The sequence below is a fragment of the Tachypleus tridentatus genome, chromosome 7, assembly GCF_004210375.1.
Source record: "Tachypleus tridentatus isolate NWPU-2018 chromosome 7, ASM421037v1, whole genome shotgun sequence".
Taxonomy (NCBI): domain Eukaryota; kingdom Metazoa; phylum Arthropoda; class Merostomata; order Xiphosura; family Limulidae; genus Tachypleus; species Tachypleus tridentatus.
Genome location: NC_134831.1, coordinates 28,302,710 through 28,327,439, shown reverse-complemented (window position 1 = coordinate 28,327,439; position 24,730 = coordinate 28,302,710). Strand labels below are relative to the sequence as shown.

Sequence of the window (24,730 nt, the reverse complement as noted above, 5' to 3'; positions counted from 1 at the left end):
AAATAGGTTCACTGATAATGTTAAAGTTTTTAAGTTTAGTAATTATTCCTTAGATAATATGACAAGTTAATTAGCAAATTACTCTTTCAAGATAAAAGGTGATATCCATCTCAACAAAAATTACATTTCAACTAATAATATCTTAAGCATCAATCGGTTTTATATCCTTCTTTCAATGCATCAGCCTCTTGTGAATAAAAAAGGTTTCTTTTTTACATCTGTAACGTCGCTATCTATTTCTAAATACCATAACTATGTGTTTTTTATTTTGCAAAATCATTTGACTATCTCTTTTAAAACTTCCCATTTCTTTAGTTATATATATGTATACCATTTGTATATATATATATATGTAAATGTTTTTCGAGTCATTTTTAAATTGTGGGGAAAACCGTAACAAAATAATGTTTGGGGCTAACTCCACAAGGTATTCATTTATTGAACGAAAACTTTCAAACTCATTTATGACAAAACAGTTTCTGTACAGTTGTTCAACTCTGTAGGAACTTCTTTATTATTATTTATCACGTAAAAAGCAGCTAGATAATTTTAACATAAGTAACTTGCAACCCTTTAAAAGCACTAAGCTTTTAATGGAAATCTATGAGGTATGCCGAAAGAGTCTCTACACTTACGATAAACGCTCAGCTTCCATCCATTTTCTAAAGCGCTTTCTGGTATCGCGGGATTTTCGGCACGGCATGATATATACTTCCCAGCGTCGTCCATCGATGGTTTGAAGGACAAAGTGCTAATGGTAATGTTTCCATTCTTTGTCGTTCTGGTTGTTGTACTTTTCATCTGTCTGCCACCAAACCACCAAGTAATTGTAACATTAGGCCTAGCACCAGCTGTCCTGCACTTTAAGTTTGTTACTTTATTAGCAGATAATGGCTGGTCAATTTCGTCTATTTCCAGCTTCAATGGCTTTACTGCGAATAATAAAATATATGCTCTCTGTAAATTTAAGTAAAAATAAGAAAATATGAAGTTCTGCTTTGTCATTTTAATAAATGTATGTTTTCAGTAACAAGAAAAGCTTTTCAGATTTTAATAAAACAATTGTTTTTCGCCATTACATAAACACTACATAAATTTAACACATGCAATACATTATAGATACAAAATGTGAGTAAAATAAATAATTCTTTTGGTTGTCACTCAAATCGGCAAAACATAGTTATGTTAATTTCAAATGTTCGACACTTGACCAGCGCATTTTACTTGGAAAGTTTTGGTTTAAAAATATAAACAAAAATTCATAGAACATATCTGTTGACAAGGATAAGGTTAGAAACGCAGGTACCTAGACAGTCAAGTATATATGTTTTCCACTATGAATTCAGTATGAACATGTAAACAGGTAAACACCTAGATAAATATATGTACATGAATAGACAGAAACCAAACAGAAAGAAAAGAGCTTACAGTTAATCGCACAAACGTAAGAAAGTGTTTTAACTATCAACCCAGTGCCTAAATCAATGTAATTACAGTGTTAAACTATCTGGATTCAATTATTCATCTAAAGAAAGCGACATGTAAGACTTAATCATAATCGTATTAATTAAACAATTAAATTACCTTACTGAAAATGTAATTAATGTATTTCTCTACTTATTACTGAAGTCTGTCTATCTTTCGTGAAAAGTTTTAAAATCTGAAAATAATTAGTGTTTAATGCCTATAATTAGTAAAATAAACTCAAATATTTAAATTAATTACAAAGATTTGTTGTCTGGATCAAATATATATATATAGTCAAATATTTATATTTATCAGACTGTTTTGATGCTAATTATCATTTCCAGTAAAGTTACTAGTTGAAAATAAACTCTCTAAATAATTTCAAATGTAAATCTTAAATATATTCTGAAGTACATAGAGTGTGGTCGATTTAATACAACTTTGTAACCTTATCAAGTAACTAATTTATCATAGTAACGCATTAACTTAGCTGTGTTTCTAGCAGTGTACGAAAATTTAGAGCTTTGGCACTTAAATGTAATATAACTTTTATCAAATATAATAATAAATAATGAAATAATGAGTCACCAAGAATTTGTAAGTCAAACAAACACAAAGAAACTAAGACGTCAATATCGGTATCACAAAAAGTAAGAAGAACCAGAAACAAGAAAAGTATTTGGTAAGATCATGATATTACAGATAGTATTATCTGACTAATTTTTCATAATCAATCATGGACATTGTTACAATAAGTCATCGCTTAGAAAACTTCATGTTGGTGTCTTAATATCAAAATACTTTGATTAATAAGTGTTAAACAGTTTGTAAACACTGTGTTTATATAATATTATTATAATAGATTTACAATTCAGCATAGAATTTTCAAAAACCTAACTTCTATAAGTCAATACAAAGTAAATTTTAGAACATATGTACATTAACTGATGAAGACATCTTGAGCTTCACGACACTTAATTAATACTATTCCGTCTCCAACATTTTAGAAATTAGGCGAATAATAAATACGTGTCATAAATGATACGATATATAAATAAATATTTGAAATGGAATGAAATTAATTAAAAAAGTGTCACTAATTGGCTTTAACTTACATTTCCACATTTAATTAATTGAAATTGATGTCTGTAATACATGATGAACTTCACATATTCACAGACGTACAAAGAATCATAATTCATAGATGCTGAAATGCATATGTAACGTTTACGTATTTCTAAGGAAACTCTTTTACAAAAAACTTAGGATGTCTTGGCATGCAGCTTTTAATTGCAAATATAAATATACAAATAAAAATTAACTTATTTTATCTCAGACCGCAGATCTAGTTACTAGGTTAATTTTCTTCAATGTTCAACTATCTACTTTATTAAATATTAATTTAAATAATCTAGTGGTCTTACGCGTCATGTCTACTTGTACTGTAGTAGAAGCTGGTAAAGAAATATCATTGTTCGAGGCCAAGCAAGAGAGTTCTTTAAATAAATCCCCACGATGAAGATTTAAAAGTTCCAGCTTGTTGAAACTTATTTTCTGGGGTGTTACTCCATACGTATCGTCTAATAGTACTGGACCTTGCCACCAAGTAAGTTTCGGTAGGGGTTGCCCTAGAAAATAATTTTATTGAAAATATATTGAATTGAAATTAAACAAAATCAACCGTTTTATATATTTAGCGTAGGAAATAATTATGAAAATAAATAAATAAAATAGTATGAAAGACAAATACTCCAGAAATGTCATATTCTCATCTTGTAAAAATCGACTATTTTAGATTAAATACTGATTATTTGACAATTAACTGACAAGAAATTGTTATGCAAACATAACTCCACCGAAATAACATACTATAATACTTAGTAATACTGTTTTTGTTTGATGATGATTCTCCTAGCAAAGAATTGCAGCGAAATTTAATGTTAAAGTAAAAGTTGTATGAAAAGTCTAAAAAGGTGCATAAAATTGACACTGTTGATAGAAGTGGTCGAAATATAAAGCTATGACACTTTAGAAATGATTGATGAACTACACAGAAGCATGAAAATAAAGTGTTATGCTCTGCGTCAAATAAAGTGCTCTGGTACAAAATATCAATGCATTGTACAAATTATTAATTGTTTTCAAATTTCTATAATAATATATTACACCATTATATATATATATATATATATGATAAAATCTGACTTGATAACATAGACGTCTATATAAAATGACAAAAATTGCAATGCTAGCAGAACATTAATTTATAATAATGTGTTATAAGTACCTGATTTAAAAAAAAATGCTAATTATATATACTGATTCTTCTGAATAACTGTACAGTTATAATTCAGTCACTTGTACTGGCTAAGTTCAGAATCTACTTAATTTTTTTTTGGTTATTTGTTTATGTTTCATGAAATTTACTGTCTTAACCTAACATTCGATATTTCAGTCTAAACTAACCTATCCTCTATAAAATTTGTCAGTTTTGTTATATGTAATTCCACATATTGTATATATATTTTTACAATATGTTACAAGTAGCTATTTTCAGCAACAGTTCAACATTAAAACACATTTTAATACTATGTCTTATTTGTACTTTACCTCCTTCACTTTCACAGAGTAACATAAGACGATCTCCTTCTTTGTACGGACCAACCACATTTTTCACAATTTCTCCATTTTCATTCGTTATAACAGGTTCCTTTGGTGGTACTGTTGAATAATTCAACGCTGATAATCACAAATCGATACAAAATTTTCTATTTTGTTTGATGAATATTACATTGTTTTATAACTTGTTTTATAAATTTTAATTTAATAAAACAAGCATATTTCATTTCATTTTTATTTGCCCCAACACATCTCTCTCTAAGACTCAAAATATCCGTGTTTGTTTGTTTGCTTATTTGTTCGTCTGGTTCACTGCTCAGGTCACAATTCTCTCGCGTGAAGGTTCGCAAAACTGCATTTTTTCGTTGATGTACGCGTCTATCGTTTGATTGTCGAACTGGTAATTTTATCGTCAAACATATACATTACACGAATAAATTCTACGTAGACTTGACGTTTTTGGATACGTTTGTTTGAGCTAACAATAAATTTAGAATATAGTATTATAGGTCTATTAAGTTACAGCTCATTAACCATATATCTAAAGTAACACACAAAAGAAATAGACGCACGTTTAGAATGTTGTGTGAAAAATTACAAAAACGGTAGGCCTAACTTATAAAATAAAATTATAACATCTCCCATACAGTAAACTACGTGAAAAGAGTAAAGTTAAATTATAATACTAATTGTGTACAACGATATTAAAAGTCAAGTCAGCGTAATTAGTAGGACACATGCATGTAATGGAAGATGGATTAAACCTGGAAACCATATTTTTATTAGCATTAGAATAACCAAGCCTATTTAGTTATAGTCTATTAATTATACATTACTAATACATCACATATTTAACCTCATGCAAAAAAGAAATTTATGCCGAATTAGAACGTTGTGTATGAAAAAGCAAACAGTAGAAATAGCCTGTAAAATAAAATTATTTTGTCTATCACAAAATAGACTACGTGAAAAAGAGTAAGGCTTACATTATAACATTTATTGTACAAAATCAGACTAAGGTTTAGTTAGTAAATGTAGTTTATTCTACCTTTCCTTCTCTGGCGAGTTCAATACTTGAAAGTAATTTTTTTTACATATTATAAAAACACAATATTGTATTTTTTGTAATATATTTGATACATCAATGTTATAATGTGAATACGGTATCACATGCATAAAATATATTAAATTTACATCAAAGCAACTTCAAGATAATATTATACACATATTTAACTTTTAATATTTGAAGATGGGGTAGAATATGGTGAGACTTATTGTGTTTACAACAACATATACGTGTATAAGATAATCTAAATATTCTTTATTAGGCTCTATTTATCTTTGTCAATGAATAAAAAACAACAAAGAACATCGTTTATAAAGTAGCCCTGATTTAAAACAACTTCGTATTTTATTTTCAAATATCAAAGCTAAGAATTTGGTTTTATAAATTAACAAAAGAGATTTTTACACATCAAAATAAGAAACAGATAAACAGATAGAGTAGTTTATGAATACAGCAATCTTTAGAAACTTCCTTTTATGCACTATTGTTGGAGATACATATATGCTAGAATCCCCAGGAACTTTAATTATCAGAATAGTTGCAGATGCGAATTTATTGTAGAATTTTGTGCAAGGAGTAGTAATGTGCGTAATATTACGCACGAGACATTTCAATCTATATGTAATAAAAAAATGAGGAAAAATTTTTATAGTGTAAAATTATGTTAGCAGTACAAAATGTTCAATATATAAGGGTCTCAAAAGCCAGTTGCCATAGGTTGAAAAAAATATATGTATACAGATTTGTAAAGTGTGTTTGAAATAACTGGCTTCAAGATACAACACTGAAAACGGTCTATCCAGATCCTCTCTAAACTTTCATCAGTGTTGAGCGTTGTTATCTTGAAACACTGAAAAGAAACAAGAAAAGCTGTAATGTCAACCGACCTTTCTAACACCATGCACACTTGTCTCCTGAATACTTTTAGAATCACATACAGCCGTTCATAGTGATTAGAGGGAAGTTTTCTACACCTTTAAACCAAATATGGGTCTTATCTTTCACACTTATAACGCATCCACTGTTATAAACACACACACAATGATAAAAATGAGAATAGTTGAACAAAAACTATTTTCATTTCATACAATTTATGCTAATAGTGAAAGCCAATGTAACTGGCTGGTTATTATTTAACATTACAGTAAAAATGGTCTGTTCTTCTGTACAGTCATTATTTAGACACACAAAATCTGCCAAAGTCCGTGGTCCGAATAAATAATTTGGATATTTCTTGAAATGACGTATAGATTGTATCAGTACAAATAACAACATCAACAACATTTCATTCACAATTTATCACTGAGAGACAAGCGTTCCAGAAGATTCCATCTCTCACCAGTATCGTGGTTAAGGCCTATTAAATAAACAATAAACTGAGATTCTTATACTTGTTAACTATACTATACTATATACACTATAATGAACTGAAACAATGCATTATATATCCAGAGGTGCTGGTCTTGAAAAATCCATTAAAATTATAGAAAATAAAAAAATACAACATTAAGATCTTAATATATGTGTGTGTAAACAAAAAACGCGCGATGCAGTATTTTTAAGGCTGCCTTACACTAATAATTATTACAACAGATATTAAAGTTTGAAGTTTAGATTAACTTAACAAGGAAAAAAGCTAATTTTGTTCGTTTACACATCTTGAAATTTTAATGATTGTGGTAATAACAAAAAATAAGTATAATTAGTTTCGTAAAAATTATAAAAAAGAAGAGCTATAAAGATTTTGTGTTGTTATTATCTTATTTTTAATAATGTAGTTTGCCTGCACAGAGAATCATGTATATTACTGTTACTAGCTAGTTTTTAAATCGTATATTTTTTTCTTCACCAAGAGAAAATTTGAGTAACAGGATTGTTTTACGAATAGTTCATTTATGTATATTAATTCATCTTTAATTCCCATATATATTCAAATTCATTTGAAGTTTCCGGCAATATTAGTTTGAGATAAAACAACTCCTTGCTTAGCTTTCTTTAAAAATAATAATCCTTAACTTCTAAGCATAAAAATTGCAAAATCTAGTAACTATTCTTTAAATTTTCTTAAGCTGATTAATGGTGCGTAGTGCGTTTTCAATTTAAAAATGATAGAATGAACATTTTCATTAGGCTTATATGTAATTTAGAAAACAATGGATTTCAAAAAATGGAAAAATCAGTTCATGTTTTTTTGGTGCTTTTACTCCTACTTATTAGTGTAACTGCAATAATATTACGACAATGTACTCTTTTATTTTTTAAGAGTACATTAGATACGTTTTTTCTATTCTTAAACTTAAAATATATTTTTTCTTCATGTCGTGGATAACACTTTAGCACAAGGCTACACAACAGGATATATGCTTTATGTACCCCGCGGGGAATCGAATCTTGAATGTTAAGTCTGTAAACTCACCCCTAAATTTGATTTATCTAACACATGCTGTTCACTACTTTTATTGAAATCGTTTGTTGAAACGAAATTTAAATTAATGGTAGGAACAAATATAAACAAAAATCCATGTGTGTGGATTCGTGGTTGCTGTGTAAGATTTTTACAACTATACTTCTTTCAGCTATGGGTGTGCTAAGAGTAGAAAATAAAGCTCGTTATACCTCGTATGGACGAACAAACCTTTTTGACAACGGCGGTTTTCTTTCTTGTCAGTAGTTCAAAATTATGGTTACCCATACTTGGCATGGAAGATTAGTTTCACGTACTAACAAAGTCTAATATTTCTTGTATGTACAGGTTTTAATTATTCAAATAAGCATTTTTTTTTTCATTTAAGCACAAAGCTACATAAAGAGCTATCTGTGTTCTTCATGGTTTCTAGTAGTATAAGTCTGCAGAAATACCTCTGTGTCACTGGGAGGCAAATATAAAAATACCTTATTTAAAGCAAAGCATATCTTGAATGACTAGAAAAACAAAAGTTACATTCAGTAGAATAGAATTAAATTCATAGAAGACTACTGTGACGTAACAGAGTCAGGCTTCTTAACTAAAAAACCTTGAAGAATGGCAGGCGTATATCACCTGATTTTTTAACGTTAGTTTCGATCAGTTGGTTATACAGAAGAGGATAGCTTCTACACTTAATGCAGTAGCGAAAGGTAAGCTATTTCTGCTCAACCTTCCCGGGAAAAGATAATTCTATACAAGAGATCTAAGAGTTCGTAAAACATGAATGGATCACTTTTACTGACTGCTACTTTTGCAAAAATTTTAGGATTAACTTATGATACCAAATTAACGTGGATACAGTATACAAACAATATCCTGATAAGAATATGGAAAAGAGCATATTATGCAAGACGTCTTTCAGGTAAAATTCCAAGGAACATCACCTGATAATATAATAAAAATCTACAAAACATACATCAGACCTATAATAGAATACGCATCTCCTGCCTGGATAAACATAACACAAAAACAATTACAGAAACTACAAAAAATACAAAATTCAATTCTAACTTCAGCTTATAACGTACCACGTAGCACTTTATCCACATTCATGCACAAGTATGCAAACATAGAACAATATCTTAAAGACTCTTGCATAATGCACTAAACTACTTTAATAAGAATTGGCATAAAAAATGATTTAATGTGTGATCTCCTATAAATATATATTTAAGAAATATAAAACAAGCTGGCCACTACGCACTAGACGTTTAAAACAAGTTTTATTTTATTTTACCTTGTTTTATTTTCATTCATTTATTTATTTTATTTTATTTTTTACCTTTTTTCTTTTAATTTATTAAATTAGTAATATTTCACTTCTCCGATAAATATATATGAAAAAAAAACGAATAGAAATATTGAAAAAAGAAAAAAAAAACTTAAATAACGAAAAAAAAGGGCAAGTCAAGACTATTCATGGATATTGCTCTGAAAAGGGCCTGAGTACTGTGGAATACGCTGGCCCAAAATCTACCAAACAACACATTCCAACGAGCAGACGATATAAAAGTTAGTAATGTAGGAAGAGGTCCTGACCCTCCTGGGTGTTCAAAAAAATTAACATACCCAAATACCCACACAGAAGAAAAAGAAGTTCGTAAGTCTCCATACAAATATACAATGGCATGCTGATATATACACGCATACATATTGATGTGGGTTTGTGTGTACATTTATACATATGTGTATCCAACTACGTTCACCTACGAGCGTGTGGTGTTTTGGTTGTTTTGGATTCATTTGAATTATTTGTTTTATACACAGAGCTAAACAAAGGGTATCGAAAATCGGTTTCCAGTAACATAGTACCATTGGGGTGGGACAATTCGTTTGAAACATTTAATTAAATAATAAGAAAAATAAATATAGTTTAATGTATATATTAAAAAATAATATATATATATGGGATATATATTTATTAATACTGACTTATACCGAAATTGAATGACTCATTTATGCGCAATTCAATATTATATAATGTAAGTATTTAGAATTGAAGTGCCCTGCCTGAAAACTCTGTTTAAATTTTATCAGTTTAAACTCCGATACGTGTTCCACGTCTCGAAATAAAAACTTTCACCGATGTGTGCGTTTTCGTTGCAAACACGCTCGCCCTTGTAGCCGTGGGGGCGTTATAATGTAACGGTTATTCCCACTATTCGTTGATAAAAGAGTAGACCAAGAGTTGGCAGTGGTTGGTGATGACTAGCTGCCTTCCCTCTCGTCTTAAACTGCTAAATTAGTGACGGTTAGCAAAGATAGCTCTCGTATAGTTCTGCACGAAATTCCAAAAACAAACAAACAAACAATAGTTGCAAACCAGGCTAAAACATAACTAGTGACTGGTCGGCATGCAATAGAATGAATGCAAAAAACGCTGTTTACAGATTCAGTCATCTAGTGTTTTTGACAAAACAAGAAGCTTTACACGATGAATTATTTTAGTGTGTTAAAATCGAATGAGTTGAAAGAATGCTGGAAATAGATATATGGATAGAAACGAAATATATGTGAATTTAACAATTTCTTCAAATCGTCATTAAAACCAAACGTTTTAATAAGTTTTAAAAAAGTTTCATGTTGTGATATGAGTTGTACTTCAGTGTTAAACTATCAATATTATATGTTAATTGAAAAGATAAAAAAACACAATTTAGTTTTAAAACTTATTTTTATTTTAGTCTTTGAAGCATGTTGAGGCTACTTAATTGCTCCAACTTAATGCTACTAAAAACAAAAATAAAAAGGTAATAATTTGGGGTTATTCACTTAGAAATAGTTTAGCATATTTTAATAAAATACACTATACTTTTAAAGACTCGTACTCTGAAGGTCGCGGGTTCGAATCACCTTACCCCAGACATGTTTGTCTTTTTAGCCATGGGAGAGTAATAGTCTTACGTTCAATCTCACTATTCATTGGTAAAAGAATAGCTCAAGAGTTGTCTTATACTGCTAAATTAGGGACGGTTAGCGTTAAATAATACTTACTCCAAATCCTTGTGCTACTATTATACCACCCCTTATTGATATTTAACAACCTCTTTAGCACAAAACTTGCGATCTAAAAGTGAGGAACACGTTTTAATAGTAACAAGCTGCAAACTCTTAACCTTTGGATTTATAATCGGAACCAGTTATGGCCATCCAGAGCCAGTAAAGAAAGGCAGCATATGAAACAATTGCGTTAATATTATTTGTAACATATTCATACCTAAAAGTGATTGAAGGTTATTGGGAATTTACCCTACGTACAACTTATAATAAAAGATTATTTGAATCTGAATATCTAATAAATAGAATATCTGTCTTCATTAAAATGACAGTTGAGCAGCTATAGTCCATTTTGTTTAACTGAAATAAAACATATTGACAAATATTGGTGTTGTAATGTCTTTTTTTAAAGTGCTTCTGTGTCTTTTAAAATAATTCATAACATATACACTTGCCTTTCATTATATTTAAAAACAAAGTTAACTACCAAGGACAAACCATATCGCGTCAGTACTTAGAAATAAATAAAATTACCGTTTCGCATTTTTTTCTTCCATTATTGCCTTTGGTTATGTTTTGTTTATAAAACAAGATGTTAGATGTGACAAATCAGTAATTGACAGAGTTCATTCATCACCTTATTCAGAAAAAAAAATATCTTTTACTTAATAATTTACATTCTAAGGGCTACGTTTTTGAGATGAAACTTAAATTTAGAGCCATTAGTTGATGGGTAAACTATATGATTGGCTAAACTTTATATTCCTGATATCTTAGAAAGCGCCTTTTGTTTCGTTCTTGAATACTTAAAGAACTCATGAAAATTCATAAGTTTCAAGAAGCACAAAAAGGAATGTATCTTGAAATGAAAATTTGTACCAGATAAACACCTTGTTTGATTAACTTCCGTTTTAATATCCTTGTTTAAAGCTTACTTTAACAATGGAAAAGAGAAGAAACCCCAGAATTGTATACAAACTAGAAAAGAACTGAAAGGATTTATCGAAAAGCCACTGATTAGAAACACAATAAAAATAATATATGAAGTACAAGATATTTTACGTGGCAAAGTGTTTAAAACGAACTGGACTCCTTTGAATATTAAAACAGAATATCATCAACCGCAAAATGTCTTCAGAAAAATAATTATATAAATTTGATTTTATTTAAAATTCAAATGAAGATAGTTTCATGGCTATAGCTCATACTTTCAATGTGTAATAAATCACAGTTTCAGTTCGGAAAGTGTTATTTTTATTAAGATTTCCTTCAATTGTTGAACTTGGGAAAAAACAATGTTCCTCTTGTGCAAACTGAGACTTTGAAAGGTATTGTAACTTTATGAAAATATTGGTTCAAGCTTTTTTACGCGTTCTTTAATAATAGAGGTTTAGTAACACCTTTTAGCGACAAAAGCAACGACGAAGCTTGTGGTTATTATATTTAAAAGATGGAGTTCTTAAGAACCGATTGTTTTTCTTTGTCAAAAACATGAAAGGTGAGAAAACCAAAACGGAATTTATAGATAAGAACTGAATTCTTATTTTAATCATGTAATAATAATAATAACTGACTATGTTAATAAACACTTTAACTTCATCCAAAACACGTTTATTATATATTTATTTTTATTAGTATCAACTACTCCAAAAGAAGCACTTAGTTATGAAGTCAATTAATTACAATCCTACAGTAGTAAAAACAATATGTGTATGGCAATAACACTTTTAAATTTTCTTTCAATAAGTTGAACATATTTCAAATCATGCCTTCCTATTCTTAAGTTAAATCATAATGAGAAATATTATACACGAAACTTATTTTAAAATCAAATCTTTCCCAAATTAAACTCATCATAAATGAAAGATAGGTAGCTAGTTACTTAATGAACACTTCTTATGGGATACTTAAAGATATATTTATATTTCATGAAGCAACAAAACTATGAACTAAACATGTGTAGTATTTAGAGCCAACACGCCAAATTGTCAGTAAAACATTGCTAGGGAACTAATTGACTTCAGTTGGTAAGATATCATTTATCTTCCATTAGTTAACAAAGAAGAGATGTCTTAGCTCCATAATTAAGTCAATAGCGTAGCGTAGCTTTGGCCTTAATCTTTGGTTCTTATACTTATCGCTTAAACTGAGTTACAAGAATCATCCGTCAACCATTCCAGTGTTATTTTCTTCAGTCAGAGGTGGAAATGATAAGATGTACAGTGAAAATCTTAAAAAAACACCTTTATTGTCATTTTACTGTACTAACTCAGGCATAAAAGCAGAGTAAATTAGACTTTCAGCACTTTGGATACACTTATAATTAGCATCGAGCGACAGGTAAACTACCAAGAAAGCTAATAATAAAAAATAAAAAAAATCCTTTTTATTTCGAATTTAGAAGTCTAACGTAATCCTTTGCTCAGTATGTTGTTAATTCATTCATAGGGCCGGCATGGCCAGGTGGTTCAAATCTCGGGTTCGAATCTCGTCATACCACACATGCTCGCTCTTTAGTTATGAAAGCATTACAATGTAACAGTCAATCCTACTATTCGTTGGTAAAAGAGTAGCCCAAGAATTGGCAATGAGTGTTGATGACTAGCTGTCTTCCCTCCAGTCTTCTACGGCTAAATTAAGGACGGCTAGCAAAGATAACCTTTGTGTAGCTTTGCGCGAAATTCAAAACAAACCGATTTCATTCCTAATTAGGCTTGTAGAGATTATATACTACCAAATTTTTTTTATTAATGAACAATAAATTCACGATATCATTTCCATTTAGCTTTAGATTAAGACTAAGTTGTGACTAAACTATCATTTAAACAGAGGCAACTTACTTATGATCGAGAGAGAGATTTCTGAATAACGGGTTCTAGCTTTTCTGAAATCTACGCGGCATATATAAACTCCTTTGTCGTCTCCTGTCAAAGCAGCCAGTTGAAGAGTGGCCGGCTTAGAAACGGTACTGAAATAAGTTCTAGTAGCATAACTATCACTCGAAGAATGTCTTCCTTGTCCTGGTGACCCGCCTCTCCTGGCGTCTAGACTATAAAAGGGTGTAGAAGAGTCGTCTCTATACCAGAGAACCAAAGCCACTTCATCATCTGGTGTTGGAGGTGTGATATTACATGGGAGGTCAACATCTTTACCCTGTACTCCTTTGAGAGACACCGGAGGCTCTGAAAGTACGCAGTAAAAACATTAGAGCTTAGAACGAAAACAAAGAAAAAATGAAAATTTATAAAATGTCGGTTGCATCCAGTGTCAATGTGGTACATCTTCAGACTCACACCACTAGAAACCAGGTTCCGATACCCATGATGAGCAAACACAAATTAGACCATTGTGTAGCTTTGTGCTTAATTTCAAAGTATCTTTAATAACTGAATTTCGTTAGAGAATAGTAAGAAAAATATTACAAAAATTGTTGTCATGGGATTTAAAATATGTTTTATATATTTTGCATGATCCCGTTGTCGACTTGAAGAAATTTCATCTATGCTAACATCGCAGCTCAAATAAAAGTATTTTCATGTTTTTCATAATCATATCTTTATTTTGCCAGCAAGAATTATTAATGCCGCGTCAAAACTGATTCCAAAATGTAATAAAAATATTTGTTATGAGGTGTACTAGGTGTTTCTTTAAAGCTCTTAACTTGTCCCTTTTTAAACGTTATGGTTATTTGTAACATTCGTAATGATTTGCAGAATTATTATTTATTTTTGGAATGTGATAGTAGATCTGTGAAGTAAGTTAACATATCTTTGAGCTTTAATCTTTTTAACTGACTGAATTATTTGCATTATATTACTGTTCAGATAAAAACATTAATTTTCCATATTTTGTACACTGTCATTTTGATAGCTATCGTTTCAGAAATACTTACAGTAGGCTAACGTTAGTGTCTTAATTTCTTTAAAGAGTGCTTAATTTTCATTTATCTGATATATCCCTTTCTTTTTGCTTTTCCACGTATTCTGCGCATTTTAAATATACTGCAATGCAGTATAAAATGTCATACTATATGTCTCACTATTATTTCATAAGAGAACTTTTTATTAGCAGAAAAACATTATCTATCAGAATAAAGAGTCACCGTAGCAATAAACTCACTTCAAATAATATGAAATATTATTTATGTTATTTTAAGATAAGCGCAATTTTAGTCCACAAACAAATAGGCAAAGGTACAAAAACAGTTCAAATCACAATCATTATTAGTAAATAGGTATAGTTGGAAGAATCTTTTGTTGGCCTCGAAACATTTTTTTTCCTTATGTTTGATCTGCTTGTAAGCTATCTGAATCTAGGTTATGCATATCACGTTATCTGTCTCTTTTAACTCATCCGGTTATTGGTTCATTCAAGTAGGCGACCTCCATCTGGAGGATACATAATTTATATTGAACTGGTTTATTCTAAGGACTGCTTGACTTGCGCCACTAAAGAAACAATAAAAAAACACCTAACCTTGAAATATCACAAAGTCTGTTGTTGGTTTCTATAACCTACACGTTCTTTTATATATATAGTAAACGTTTGATAAATGATTTAGTCAATAATGATAACATTGTACTTAACTATTCTTGAAAAGCATTACGGATAACATCATTTATTTCGCACGATAATTGGTGTTGGCATAATATGAAAACTTTCCAGAGAGATATTTTTTTCCATATTAAAAGAGGACTAATCATGATTAGTCGGTTAGGGCGATTGACTTGCAATTTGATGGTCGCGGGTTCAAATTCACAGTCTACTAATGATGCTCGATCTATCAGCCTTGGGGTATTTCAAAGTTACAGTGAATCCCATTATTCGTTGGTAAAAGAGTGACTCAAAAGTTGGTGGTGGGTGGTGAAGAATATATAATAAAACTTGAATTTATTATTCATGATGTGGTTAATAAGGAAAGTTATTTACACTTTTTAAAACTTACTATCAAGTTCGTCTTCAAATTACTGAATCATGTATTTATCTTTGAAATTATCATACGTATCTATTTCGTTTATTCTTAAAAATGGTTATTTATAAATGTTACTTCAAAAACAGCCTACTTTGAAGAACATTAGCTAACTTTTCCACACCTTTCAATCAGCTTTCGAAACTAACTAATAATGTGTGACTTAGAAGCTCACGTTTGAGAAATAAAAGCACAAATGTCAATTTAATGTGTTTCGAGGAATTTGAAAAGTCTATTGTAAAATGGAAATACTGCAATTCTGTGTTCTTTGGACATATTCTTCATGCAAATGTATGTTAATTTTGGCATTTGAGATTTCATTAACATCAAATTATTGCTCATTGTGTTGTTTAATGTATCAGAATGGCTTACAAGCATCATCATGATAATTTTATAGGTCAGAAAATTTTCTTTAGTTACCATTCCGTACAATTTATGGAGAAGAACATTGTCTCTGATTCTTGGTTGTTATTACAGCGCTAATTGTCATTCTAAACAATAGTGTGTAAATTATTTCGCTCCCAGAGAGAGCAGTAAAGTCCATTTCTTTAAAATTTTGCATCCATCACCGTTATGTAATTTACGGATCTCGCGTGCTAATGTTTATTTTTGGGAGAAAGTAGTTACATGCCTTTGAGCCTCCTTTCACATGACTGAAAAGCGCAATTTGCTTACATATATACTAAGATAAAAACGATATTCATTATCGGGCCACACATCCACAACTACCTGCACATTCGTAGATGGTAGCAAATTTATATGCATTTCCATAATATGCATATGACCTACTGCATTATAAGGAGTTCATGTCTGACACTAATGTATGTTACTTCTCAGTAGATGGCACATTTGGCTCCTTCGCATTAACATGGTATGAATATAATCACGTTACTAAGAGACAAGCTGCATTATTATGTTTGTATTTGGAATTTCCTGCAAAACTACACAGGTATTATATGTGCTTGGTTCATAATTATCAGCTGAGGAAACGTAAGAGAAGAAGTGACGTTGGGATAATACGTCTTCTTGCAGATTATGACCCTTAGTACTGCATTAGAGAAATCGTATTGTTCCACAAAATAGGCGTATCATGCACATTTTTATTTGATTCCAAGCTCAGAGACAATATGTTTGTTTAATAGACAAAAATTATTTAAGTATTTGGACTTATGAGGAAAAGAACACAGATAAAAGGAAATATATTCAAGATAAAGACGAGTAAATTGTTTGATAGTTTCTAATATCCCAGAAAAGTTAAATGGCGTTTTTGTTTGTAATACACAATGTAGCACGAAGTAAATTAATAAATTCCATTCTTAACTTATTTCTCTAAACTCTTAGGAGTTAGAGCAGTGAAATTGAAGAATATTTGTAAATATACTTTCCATGTTTATGTACTTAAGAACATAAGTCCTTTTTATAGATGATTTAGAGAAGTCACTCGTTACGAACAAACCAATGCGAAAATAGCAGCCACTGATTAGTTCAGAGTGACATTTGTAGAGAAATTCCTGGAGGACTAATATAAAAATAATAGCTCATATATAAGAACAATTTTTCGCAAGACTTTCGTTTTTACTCTCAAGGTCAGTTTGCTCTGCTTTCACAAGGGTTTATATGGTATGCGAAAGGACTGAAATTGACGTGTCGTGATTGCTGGTGTTCTTGTAACGTGGTTGATGGAAAGAATGATGATCTAAGTCTAATGATAGCCACAAAGTACTGACTTCCAGGTCTTAATCTCCAATAAGTGATTGTTTCATCGTGTTTATCTAGAAGTTTTTTTTAAATAATTTATCAGAGTCGATGTGTCTGTAATTATCTCAGTATATATTATCTCTCGTCAAGATACACTGTTCTTCCAAGGAACAACTTTGTGTTTTTATCACTCTTGTGTAACCTTTTGTTGTTTTCCTCTTGCCCCTGTACGTTATCCAGCTTCATCTATGTAAACAGTCTTACTTATTACTTGAAACCAAAACAAGAGAATGTTTAATATAACAAGAAAAATAAAATTTTGGAACTTTCTTTCACTGAATTTATTTTCGTATTTCTACAAACTTTGGCACCTAACACGAAATACAAAGAACTACATGACTTACAAAAACAAAAAATGAACCTAGACCATCAACTGACATGCTGCATCAAACCAGAAATTTACGGACTTATACAACGAAACATGAAACAAAATCAACACTAGGAATAACAGAGACAAACGATCTGCCACAACAAAAAAACTAGAAAAACTAAGATGCAAACAACAGAAAAGACATCAACATGACAAACCGTTGACCAACCTCATAATTAACAGATCCGACCGACAATTAAACACAGACGAGATACATCTACTTAACAAAGGACTCAACTTCGCAATAGTACCTAGGTACATTCCAACCTTAGAAATAAAAACATGTTTAGAAGATTTAGCCAGGAGACTTGGATACTTTCCACAGAAAACAAAAACAAGAAAACAACTGAAAACAACCAACAGAAAGAAGACAATTTAGACAATTTTATTGACATCCAACAGCCAAACTTCCCTGGTAAAATTAAAAATTTATATTTTCCAGAAACACCTAAAAACAACATCTTAAACGATTTTTCAAAGAATTTTCTCACAAAACCATCAACATAATTTCACAAAACAGAAAGTTAAAAAATAATGTCACAAAAAGAGACATTAATTCCATTAAAAACCTAAAACAAGACAAAAACATTAAAATTCTAAAAGCAGATAAAGGAAACGCTATAGTCATAATGAACACGAATGAATACATCCAAAAAATGAAGAACATCCTATCAGACACTAATAAATTTAAACCAATACACACAAATCTAACAAAGACACAAAGACGTACAAAGGAACACCTTTATATCTATATTAAAAAAATAATACAATAAATAATAATAATAAAATAATGATATAAAATTATATATTCAAACATCTAAGCCCGCCCTCTACATTCCGACACTCAGTTACACAACCAATTTCAAACATGTGGTCAGTTACTTCTCTCTTTCTTTGTGAACCTGACGATGACCGAAGAAGGTCGAAACGTTGTTCTCTCCTCTACGTAAAAAAGTTTCTCTACCCAAACGAGCCGTTTTTACATATATATTTCTCTACAAGTTGGTTTTCTCGACATCACTAAGTTGTAATACCTTAATATTTTTTTAGTATTATGAGCAAGTTATGACATAATGTTATTATGTTATGGAATTAACGCAGTACAATATATTTACGTAGAGAAATTAAATTACGTGGACAGTTTAATGGGTAGAAGGCATATATTTTTGCTGAATGCAAACATTTACTACATTGCAATGGTTTAAAATTCCAAACATATTGTTCAGATATGCTATTTGTTCTCAGTATAATTGTAGTGAGTTGTTCTACTTTTTCTTCATTCTCAAAATCACATGCTTAACCCGGGAACCATGAAACCTTAACTTGCTCATCTTGTTAGAACATTTGATAACTCTCTCAGATATGCATAGAAGAAACGGACTCAGACGCCTCTCAATAACTCAGTTTGTCATTTCACTCCGCTCAGTGCACAGTCCAAACAAATTTCTATCTCCTTCCTCGCATCATACCAGTGATAAAATCAGACTCTGCAAAACTTTGTTTTTTTAAGATATTATAAACTTTAGTTTTATAATCTTTATAAAAAATCATTTGAAATGCTGGCTGCCTCTACTTCAAATAAATTCCGAACGTGCAAAATCCACACAAACTGTTACTGGTACATTTGGGGAGAGTATGTTAAAATTTCGCCAAAAAAAATCTCACACAAAGTAAGAGTAGTTTATTACCATTATTTTGGGTATAAATTGGTGACCAAGAAAAATATTGGGTACATCTGTCTTGAAACAGTCACTGAATAAGAAGAGAACAAGTATATCATTTGCAGTTCCAATGATATGGCTTGAGCTAGAAAAATCGTGTAACTGATTATTATTTTACATGACTAATGTTTCTGAATATTTAGGTAAAACTGAACAATATATTAAATATAAAGTATTTAATATCTTGAAACCAGAACCTCGTGACGATGGTATTTCAGTACCACATAACCAGCAAAGTGGGAAACAGAATAGTTATCTTATGAAGATGACAAAGAATCATCTCTATCTCCTTCATCTAGTAATTCTCTTCTATCGTACCTTAACACAACTGCTTCATCTGATCACACAAGACAAGCTAAATGATCTGATTCATGACTTGTCTCTATCAAACAGTAGGGAAACTTCTTGGCTGTCATTTACAGCAATGGATTTTATTAACAAGAGTCTCAATTCATTGAAGTTACTATAAAAGGCTTGCTGTCATTACACCATGCAATATACTTTGTATTTCTGTACAAATGTTGATGCACTAATGGAAGAATTGAGTACTGAATATCATCTTCAAAAATAGACTTTTATTGCTAACTAAAGCTAGTCTGAAGCCATACTTTTGCACGATGAGAACATTAAGCTATCTATTCCCGTTTCTCATATTATATATAAATTATGCAGAAAATTATCATAATATACAGATTATACATGAGGCCATCAAATATGTTCATCATAAGTGGAACATATGTGATGATTTAAAAGCTATTGCTGTCCTATAATTTTCAATGCATAAATAAAATTATTGAACAAAAAATTGTTATTTTTACAGTATATAAGGATACTTCTTAAATAAATCTATCGAACGGTAATCTGTAATTTTCAACCTGATTTTTAATCATCTTCATCAAATCACTGAGAAACAGTTGTTGGTTTTTTATTTTCTAGTGGTAGAAATGTTTTTTTTTCTTCTAGTTGGCCGCTGTTATCAGTACTGCTTTTCAGTTGGAAATGTATTTTATGTTCATATTATTGTTTGTTTTTCGATTTCTTTTCCTCACATATGAAGTTTATTTTTTAAAAAAAAACTGAATGCACCTGCAGGAGTTAAAAGTTAAAAGATAAAGAAGGTTTGACGCTCTATGCTGATAATTAGAGATATAATATTTATTTTTCAAACAAGGGCCCTTTTCTATTATATACGTGAAGAAATGACTTGTTCATAAAAAGGAGAGAAAATAATAATAGTTAACAGAATTATGCTAAAATAAAACATGTAAAGTGTATCATTTTTCCTTTTTTTTTTACTTTTTCACAAAGAGTTTTAGTCAGAGTATAAATAATAGAATTGAGGGATGTAGAGAGGTAAATGAGATTAAAAGCGAAAGTCGGTTTAGCTTTTTAAAATATTTCAACTTATTTGGAGAAAACATGACACTAGAATGTCATAAGAGAACTAACATGTTTCATGAGAGCTGTATAACATGAAACACATGACTTATCTGGTATCATAATAATTACTACCAAAATAACATATTCTTACACTCTTTTTTTTATGTAACTTATCCTTATATGACCACTATAGAGTATTATTATGTTAAACCATGTATAGGAGCTGAACAAGAACCTTGGTCATTGCAACATTCTTTGTAATGAAATTTATAGTCAGTTGAAAGTCTTCCTTATTTCTTGTTCTTAGATTGCTTTTATGCATTAAGCACCAACGATAAGCAAGCAAACGTGGTTAAATATGAGAGAAAATGTAACTGACTAAATAAACTGTAATCTTCAAGCATCTAAAATCTATTTTCTAAAAAGTTACTTGTGTATGTGTATTAAAATGTACATAGAGTTCAGGCCTTACTGGTTGTCAGCACTGCCAACAGTACAATATTAACGCTTGTCACATATTGTAGAAACTGCTGAAATTCGGTATATGTACATATATGTTTTTGATATCAACGCTTGTTACATCTTATAGAATCAAATGCAATACAATAGATGTATATACGTTTTTAATGTTAATGCTTGTTACATCTTGCAGAAACCACTGAACCAAGATAAATATGTATACATTTTTAATGTCAACGCTTTTCTGAGCTTCCAGAACGTGTTTCAATATATAAATATTATGTAAAAGCTTGTTACATCTTGTAGAAACTACTGAGAAACGATAGATGTATGTACGATTTTAATGTTAAAGCTCTTCCCATGTTCTATAAACTGCTGGAATTTAATAAATATATATATGTTTTAACATTGTTTTTTGTTTTTTAGTGAAAGATAAAAAAAAGGTATTTTGAATATGTCATAAATTTAAATTTTCTGTTTTCTACGTAATTAACATTAATTCCATCTTTTTAAACTTCAGTGTATTAACGGTTTTTCTCAAAACACGATTCTTTCTTTTGTAAATACAGTTACTATAAGTAAACATCAGACCTTAGAATGAATAAAGGTTGTCACGATAGTTACAATTTCTTCAATTCTTTGCAGGTCATTTGTTTTATATAATGTTTTGATAGATAGAGAATACGTTTTATTCTAAAAGATTTTGTACAAAGCAAGTGGAGTCACAAAAATATTTTTATGCAAACGATAACAAATCTGTTTGACAATTCAAAAATTTAAGCACTCAAAATTTAATTATGTATGATTGAATGTACATAAAATAGAATATAAATGCTTAAGGTATTTACTTCGTTTGTTGTCTATGTTAGCGAAAATAAACGATCAAGTTAAGTTTTTCATTCGGAACATCAAGAAAAAAGCAGACGTCTCGAAATCAGATCTCAAACCACGGAAATGTGTTTCTGTACACATTTCCAGAAATCAAGTGATTGCATTACACTTGATGGCAACAATTGGATGGGATCCCAAAGTACTTAAAATAAGAAATTATCGACTTGTTCTTCGACAAAAACAAAACAACAACAACAAAAAAAGAGATGTTTGCTTGGGTATTGATAACTTCTAAGGAATACCAAATAAATATGCCACAAATTGTAATAATGGGTGGTTTGAGAAAATAGTACTTTGATTGATCAGTTACTTATGTCTACTTTTGGTGGTTTAAATTTGTTATAAGAAAAAGAGAGAAAGAAAGCTCTCTAATGAAAGAAACAGCATCGTGCTTGGATTTCTATCAAAACTCCACATTGAAACAAGCATCAGCCTGTCTTTTGTATAAGAGTAACATTAATATGTCTTACAAAAATCAGTTAGGGAAATTAAATCCTCTGTAAACCGTTCTTTGAAGGAGAAACACACTTATGGACCCTGTAGCTTTCCGGTTAAGGAACGAATCTTGATTCAATTCACATTGGTGTGTCTGATATACAAAATAGGTTTATTTTGTACTTTCAAACTACGCTTGGGTCATCCACATATATGCACTTCAGCTCCTTCGTTTTTTTTAGTGCAACTCTACACGGTATGTTTTTTGTACCATGTTCTCCGCGAAAACCAAACTCTGAATTTTCGCGCTCTAAATCCTACTACTGAGCTATTAGGAATGATGTTTCAATTATACCCACATTACTGAAATAATACATTTCATTTTTCAGGATATTTTTTATTAAGTAGAAGTGTCTTTTATTGTGAAAACGCAATTTCGCGTTTTCCTGGGAAAAACTTGCAGTTTTGAGTAAATTATACAATTTGTGTTTTAGAATTTTGGAAGAGCTTTTCTTTTTTAATTTTTATTTTTACTACTTCTATTATCCATCACTCCTGGTAACGTACTTTGTTATTTCATGATTTTGTTGTTCTACGTTATAAAGCATATAGCTAGGTACACAAAAGGCTGTCTGTGCTCTGCCCTTCACCAGTATCGAAACTCGATTTTTAGCAGTAGAAAGCTGTAGACATACCTCTGTGCTAATGGCGGATTTCATGATGTTAGGTGAAGGTAGAATGGTAAATTATGAATTTTAAATAACTTCGGTATATATTCGTACAATTATTAGTTTTAACAGTCTAGCACAAATATAAAATATTCACAACATATACGATTAGCTGTAAATGATGCATAATAAGTGAAATCTATGAAACAAAACAGAATTTAGTCTTAAATATACACTATTAAAAACAATTAATGTCTATTACTGTTAAAGAACAATTATTTTTGCTGTAATTATTTTAATTTCTGATCATTATAGGTACTTGTGTCTTAATCATTGATGCGCCAAAATGCCTCCTGTATGCGTTACTAAAAACAGCTATTGTAATTTGCATAGTATTTTTTCTGAAAAGTAATTGCAAAATCTTCTTTCACTAATACGAAATTTATCTTATTATATGAAACATCTTATCTGTGAATTGTGAAAAAAAAACCAAAAAAACTTTAAACTGAATCACTTCTCAGGGAATTCGAATAGATATTAATTTGCAACATAAAGCTTCTATTTTATTGTGACCCTTTAAGGTGGTATGCCAAATGCAATAAGCACTTTTATATTATAAAGTAAATTGTCTATTATAGTTCTAGTGATTGGCAGTATAGTATTATTGTAAATGATTACGCACCGCACCGATCAAATGAATAAACAAGGTAAGGGTAAATTATGAAGTCGTGAGTATTTAGGGCTTTTAGAATGACAATGAATGGGAGGTTAAGATATTTGGAAACACTATATGTTCACCTCAACTCCCTGTGTGTTCCTCTAGCTACACATTACAAAATAACTTTTTGTTTAAACCTGTAATTAAGGAGGCAGTTATTATCTTTAACTTGCCAGAACATTATTTTCATATGTAACAGTATATATATATTTTTTCACTCAGTTGCACTTCATTTGTGTGTAGCTTTGCTCTTAAATATAACCAAGAATAAATAATCTATTTCAAATATGTGTGTGTGTTTCTTCCTCACTGGCTTCCCTTCATCTATGATCATTGAATACTAAGGGTTCTTTTGAAGGCGTGATTATTCAGTTTCTTACACTTTCCACCATAATATTAATGTATATGCAAAGAGAACTTTTGGGTTAATTAAAAATACATGAATAAAACAAAAACAACCTTATCTTTAACTTAACCAATCTTATCAACAATTTCTTCTTTTGGTCTAATCCTAACATCGATTATTTTTTCTATCCTATAAGATTTTCAGCTATTATAAACTAATAGCCTTCAAAGTTGCAAAAAAAAGTTAAATCTTTTATATCTTATAAACTTTAATACGTTAAGTATACCTTTAAATTTGCTATTTAAATTTTTTATATAAACTATAAAGCCTCTATGGTAAAGATAGTTTATACTCTATATATAGATTTATAATCTACCGCTTATTTTCAGCCACTTTATT

General features: G+C 30.2%; 1 protein-coding gene across 1 annotated transcript in view; it reads right to left on the bottom strand.

Annotated features, from left to right (window-relative positions):
- Positions 1 to 24,730, bottom strand: part of LOC143255353 (neural cell adhesion molecule 2-like) — a 108,630-nt gene that overhangs the window by 36,909 nt on the left and 46,991 nt on the right. Inside the window, exons 2-5 of the mRNA XM_076510866.1 lie at positions 13,457 to 13,798; positions 4,078 to 4,188; positions 2,892 to 3,095; positions 636 to 932 (exon numbers count right to left, since the gene is read on the bottom strand). Coding sequence (XP_076366981.1) covers positions 636 to 932; positions 2,892 to 3,095; positions 4,078 to 4,188; positions 13,457 to 13,798 — 954 coding nt within the window. The remainder of the gene's footprint in view (positions 1 to 635; positions 933 to 2,891; positions 3,096 to 4,077; positions 4,189 to 13,456; positions 13,799 to 24,730) is intronic.